The sequence below is a fragment of the Cydia fagiglandana genome, chromosome 22 (genome assembly GCF_963556715.1).
Source record: "Cydia fagiglandana chromosome 22, ilCydFagi1.1, whole genome shotgun sequence".
NCBI classification, from domain to species: domain Eukaryota; kingdom Metazoa; phylum Arthropoda; class Insecta; order Lepidoptera; family Tortricidae; genus Cydia; species Cydia fagiglandana.
The window spans coordinates 2,512,818-2,518,992 of NC_085953.1; the positions used below are offsets into that span (position 1 = coordinate 2,512,818).

General features: G+C 38.2%; 1 protein-coding gene across 4 annotated transcripts in view; it reads left to right on the top strand.

Annotated features, from left to right (window-relative positions):
• Positions 1-6,175, top strand: part of LOC134675604 (gamma-aminobutyric acid type B receptor subunit 2) — a 31,850-nt gene extending 25,675 nt beyond the window's left edge. For 3 of the 4 annotated variants that reach the window (XM_063533926.1, XM_063533928.1, XM_063533929.1), the window contains 10 exons: positions 96-263; positions 613-796; positions 1,250-1,351; positions 1,792-1,984; positions 2,160-2,215; positions 2,615-2,691; positions 2,901-2,981; positions 3,302-3,400; positions 3,540-3,738; positions 4,459-6,175. In XM_063533926.1, coding sequence (XP_063389996.1) covers positions 96-263; positions 613-796; positions 1,250-1,351; positions 1,792-1,984; positions 2,160-2,215; positions 2,615-2,691; positions 2,901-2,981; positions 3,302-3,400; positions 3,540-3,738; positions 4,459-4,712 — 1,413 coding nt within the window. In that variant the 3' untranslated portion in view covers positions 4,713-6,175. The remainder of the gene's footprint in view (positions 1-95; positions 264-612; positions 797-1,249; positions 1,352-1,791; positions 1,985-2,159; positions 2,216-2,614; positions 2,692-2,900; positions 2,982-3,301; positions 3,401-3,539; positions 3,739-4,458) is intronic. The other variant, XM_063533927.1, reaches the window with a different exon arrangement.

Genomic DNA, 6,175 nt, shown 5'->3' on the forward strand with positions numbered 1-6,175 from the left:
TTTTGACCGACCACGGCCCGATACCAATTCTTCGACTTTCTTTCCACGGACCATAATTTTAAAACCCCTGGCCTAAAGCATGAGCATGCCCACAGGAGCCCTCCGAACCCGCCCCCAAGTCCTCACTCAAGCAAGAACCAGTGCGCGCTGAGGCCAAGACGGTTCCAGCTCTTAAACCAAGCGACACACCTACTGCCAAGTCGGTGCCAGCTAAAGTGCAGGAACCTATGTATACTAAGGCTGCTACACCAAAGATCAATAAGGTGAGAACTCTGCATCTTAGCACTTTTCCGATTGCAACAGTTATTCTTAGTACTACTGCCAAGTGCCATCAGACCAGCCAACCTAGAGAAAAACCGGGATTAGTCCGATGGTTCCTCACGACTTATTCATTCACCATAAACAACTATTAAATATCAAATGAAGCCGTATGCCTTAGCATTAGAACCCCGTGACACTTCACAATTTACGAGAAAATATCGTAGTTCTTTGATTCCTGACCCAATTATTAAATTCAGTCTCTGATCTTTTGCATGTCATTTTCTACAAATAATTTTCTTAAATCCACCATATACCTATTTTTCATTTTCTAACCATCTTAATCATCCACAGACACCAGAACTTCAAAAGAAGCAAATGAAAACCCCTGAGCCCAAAACACCTCCTCGAGACATGAAGCCGAGGGGCCACCGACGGATGTCCAGCGTCAGTGGAGCCCTGCTCACGGACCTTATGCACGTGTCCGTGGACCAGGATGATCTGGAGCCCCCACCAGGCATGGAGAGGAAGGTCATAGGTATGTTTCCAAAGAGACAAAGAAAGAACGAATCAAGTAGACTTCAAGAAACACTTAGACTAGGTAGATGACAAAATATTTGGATAGAATAGGTAAAGATTTTTACGATACTCCGTTGGCTCAGTGATCTAAAATGAGACTTGGCCTCCGACACAAGACAGCGCTACTTTTCTCGGTCCTGTGCGACCTCTCGCCAATTGTTGACTCGAAGTACGCGCAGATCCGCCTACACCATCTCGCATGTTTTATGATAATGCGGTCAAATTAATGTCGGATTCCGGTCCACTGATCACCTAGGTTGCTAGTCCTCAGTAGGTACGTGCTGAAGTAGCGTGACAATTCCGCTCTTCTATGATAGACCTATGGCTGGCAGTGGGAGTGTAGGTATATTAGTAGATGATGCCCAACAAGTATCCTCCAATTACTTTAACTGACATTATGACTTTCTTCCAGGGCAAGAAAGAGACCCACCAGTGCCTCTTAAACCTAAACAAGAAATTGAAGATATACTAGATATAGATGCGGACTATTCCACAGCAGAACGAAAGAAAGCTTGTAAGTAAATCAAAGCTTAATCTTATAAAGAAACTAATGCTATAATATAGATATTTAGGAGACTATGATGTGTTGTGAAAATCGGTCTTCAAAATTTAAATTTCCTTTTTTTTACCGAAAGGGTAAAAACGGGACCCTATTACTAAGACTCCACTGTCCGTCTGTCTGTCACCAGGCTGTATCTCATCAACCGATCACGGTTCGTCTGTGATATCAACTGTCTAGCTTGATAGTTGAAATTTTCACTTCATTAGACGCATTTCTGATGCCGCTATAACAAATACTAAAAAAGTACGGTACCCTCTGTAGTCTGTGGGCGAGTCCGACTCGCGCTTATCCAGCTTTTTGCATGCCAAGCCATTTAAACGGCGACTTTTTCATCACACACAAACTTAACCATAGCTTAAAAGATATCTAATCCACGTTGATTTACTATACAGGTCAAAGAAGAGACTCCGAAAGGAGAAAGAAAGAGTTCATAGTAGTGCAGAGCGACCTGTGGGACACGAACACCTTTCAATACACGTGTCAAAAGTCACCACCTGGAAAGACTGAAACAGGCCACCACCACTCTCCGATGCAGAGGAGTGTGTCAGAGAAGAGCCGGCAGCAGTCATCACCTCATCATCACAGGTAAAAACATTCAGGGTTTTGAATTCATAAGATCGATCACTACAAGAAAGTGTCATTGAATGGTTTATCCATTCATTATACACACCGATGCAATGTCTACAGTAAGATGGCGCAGGTATTTTGCAAATTGAGTTATCAAATTAGTATGGCGGTGCATAGTATTGTCTTTTTTCAGGGAGGTTGATAGCAGGAATTTAGAAAGAAGAGCTTCCAATGCTTCCATAAATTATGGTAAGTTCAAAAATAAATCAAAATGTTTGTCCTGTGTGTTGAGCTTTTCTGAAAAACTTTTCTGGGAACGTATAGTACGTTCTGAATTGTTTATTGCACTTATATTAGTATACAGTTCTTAAAAACTACTAGTACACTTCCACAAGAACCCTGTAAGTACGTTCTTGATCGAAGTTTAATGGTTTTAGCAATGCTAAAGCAAACAGAAAAAGCATCAATCATAATTTATGTGTTTTAGTAACATAACATAACTAATGCATTTTTAGTAAGTATGAGTCTTTGACTTGACTAAATGCTCATAGCTTTGACTTAACACTTACTGTACATAACTCATTATTAACGCAGGACTTAGCAATTTCTGTACATAACTCATTATTAACGTATTTGTTTATATTGCAGCAGGCACCACAAGAGGTGGTACACCTGAAGGTTACCGGGAAGCGGAGACTCTTCGAATGACTGATCGGCTAGCGAAGGTAATCCTTAGAGTCCTTTACATAAGCTTATTTGACAAAGAGTGTCTTTATCCCATTAAATTATTCTTCACATTATTTTGCATTATTTCTTAAATATCCGGAAAGCGTAAAGATGGAAGACGCATGCGTGATGTCTTGACTCTGTAATGTTAAGAACAGAATCTTCGTGTATCTAAAAGAGACATGAAGCAACTTTATATTTCTTGCAGCGGCGAGGGTCAGAATTTCCACAGCCAGTGAGCACACCCCCGCTTCAGAGCCAGAGTAAACGAAGACAGTCTTCAGCTCAAGTGAGTTATAATACTTATAATTTCATGACAAGTCTTTTATAATTCGATCTTACTCTAAAGACGAGATTTAAAGACGGTTGAGTAGATAGACTGCTAAAATCAAAACTCTTGTAGTCGGACAAAAATGATACCGGTATCTCTAGGTACAAACTGCAACACTCCTAACAGTACATCGGTTATTACAAAAGGCATAAGGTACACCGATGTACAGTTAACAGTATAGGCGATGGTACAGATACCTTATACTCGTACGCCATTGGTGAATGAAAGTTCATTGGATTCTTTTTGATGACGCAGCTGATATAAGTCATTATTTCCAGGTAAGAAGCTACCAAGAAGAAAAGCAAGATAGGCCAGAAAAGTCGGAAACGCCTCGAAGACAGGACGATATACCAAGGAAACCTCTCCCCGAACATCAGGTAAACACGTTGAAAACACAGGAACATTATGATTTTTTTCATGGGCTATAAAAGTGTTGTGTTTGAAGAAACTATAAACCGTTTGAAAAAAAATGCTGCTAACTTATCAACCTTCTATCAACCTTCTTTTACATTCCAGGAGAATGACTGGAGACCAGACCCAGACACGATACGAGTTACAAAGTCGCAAGACTCTCCAGCGAAGAGGTTACGGCATGAGGCAGAGCCATTAAAAAGGGCGAAGGGGGTTGGAGACTCGCCGAGATTGACGCAGGCGCACGCGCCAAGGCCAGACCATCATAAGAGCAGCCCTAACGTCGCGTCTAGGCATAAATCAGGTATGCGACACGGCCATCCTGACCTAAGATGGACTATGTATGATACTTGTGTGCTAAAAGCTTTGGGACACATTTTGACATACCTTCAGATGACAAAAAAGGAAAGCTCACAATCTTGTCACGTCAAACGTGATCGATTGTACCCTAGCTCCTTCGTGAACTACGCACATAGCCAATAAATAACAAAAAAATTAGGAGAATGTAAAAGAATCATTACTAACTGGCTTAAAGGCAAAACATACGAGGAAACAGAATTACTCATGTCTTAACCCTATTACCTGTACAGTTTGTTTTAGTTGTAAGTTAGTTAAGTAACTATACCAAAATTGAATAATTAACTAATGGACAATAACATTATTGACATCGGTCCCCTCTTATTAGTGTAAGTAAAGCATGATAGATATTATAACTTAGTACCTAATTATAAGTCGGAACCTTGTATGGAAGAGCGGATTCCTCCTAATACAAGTTATTAACTTAAATGGAGGATTCGACACACCTGTATACCCTGTGCCTGTGCATGTTAAATGAATAAATAATTTTGAAATTTTTTAATAATTTTGGAATAAAACTACATAATTATGTCCTACAAACAAAATACAAACTTACATATCGACAGAATTATAAGCACATCCTGGAGATCCTACCACAGAACCATCTAATACAAGGTGGGCCATACCTGCCCAGATATTTTTTTAAAATAATATTCTTAATTTCCAGGATCACCAAACAAACGCGAAGAGCGCAAATCCGCAACGTACGGCCGCAGCGACTCCAAACGCCAGGACTCCGTCGACCAACGAAAGATGTACACAGCAAGCTCGGAGTCCGAACTTTTCGAGTGCGCGATCTTGCCCATCTTCCACAAATTACTCACAGAGCGGCACAAAAGTCAACCCCATGGTCTCAACCTCACCTATGGCGTCAGCTGCCCTAACATCTCGATAAAATGCGACATAGTTGAATATCTGTAAGTAGCCGTTTTAGGTTTAGGACAGGAGCAATACTTTACCTGCGTTGAACTGGATTTCAATGTTAACAACGTCAAAACTGTTCATATCTCAAATGTCAATTGTAATAGAGTCAAGACTCATAATAATTTCATAGCCAGAAGAAAAGTTTAAAAAATAATAATTTATTCTGATTGCGTTTTGTTTGACGCGGAACCCTAACACCCCTGACACTGACACAATTTTGACAGTTCAGTAGTGTTGCCACATTGACAAAGATTAGTAGAAATAGTAGAACAGGCGTAGGTAATTTCTAAATATTTTAAGCCGGTTTAAATATCGTTTGTGGTGTAGTAAAATGTGTTTTATTTGTAATTTTTATATTTTGGCAATAAAGTGTTGTGAAATTGTGACCAGGGCGCAATAAACAATATAATAGTTGTTTTTCTTTATGACTAGGTTAAATGGAAATTGTAAAATCTGTGTAAAATAGGATAAACCGAAATTGTTGTGCCTCGTGTCGTGACTTTACCAAAAGTGCAATAACGAATAAAAATACTACCAATTAACGCTTATAAAGAATGTGAACTAATTTATTTTGAATTCACATTTTGTGGGTACGAGAATACTTGTACAACAATATTAAAACTACTTGTCTACCTAATAAATCTGTAGAACTTATTATACATTATTTAAATGACTCTTGTATTTAGCAGAATCTGATTAAAATTTGGTACGATTTTTAGATATGATTGTAAAAATAATGATTGAATGTTAAAATAAGTAAACAAAGTTCTCAACGACAAGTTCGCTCACGGGTTTTAGATTTTAATGTAAAAATCAAGTGTTGTTAATTCTTTAACATCGAATATTATACGTCTTCTTTGAAAAATTGTTCGCACAAAGTTAATTTATAACTCGACGCACACCTTGTGTATTCAACTATATGCGAATATTCTTAAAATCCTCTAAAAGAATTTTCATAATTAAAATTCCTTAATGGGGATAAGTTACTTTTCAGCCGTGGTCACGTGAGCTGCTGTGATTATACAATTAAGACCACAATATTATAAAATATTATTGATTGGGAGTGAATAATGAAAACTTTAGGATATTAAGAATATTCCTTCAGTCCTTAATCTATAGGTACTCCAGGAAGGTAGGCGTAGTTTGTGCTCAACGTAAACTCTGGTCTCACTCTTCCGTATTAAAAGGGATAGAGAAAGAACACACGCTAAGTTTACCTTTCCGAAATCAGTTGTGATATTCCTAGTCTCATTAATTGTAATATAATGTTAATTTTAATACATTAGTTTCCTTTTAGATGTTACAAAGTGCAAATAATTGTATATGTATTTTCAAATTTATTGTTGTTGGTCCGGCATTTTATTATGTACCTACATGTGCACGTAAATAAAGACTTGATAGTTTTAAGACTTTAAAAATATGTATTGTATATTGTAAGATATTAAATAATTTGATTACAA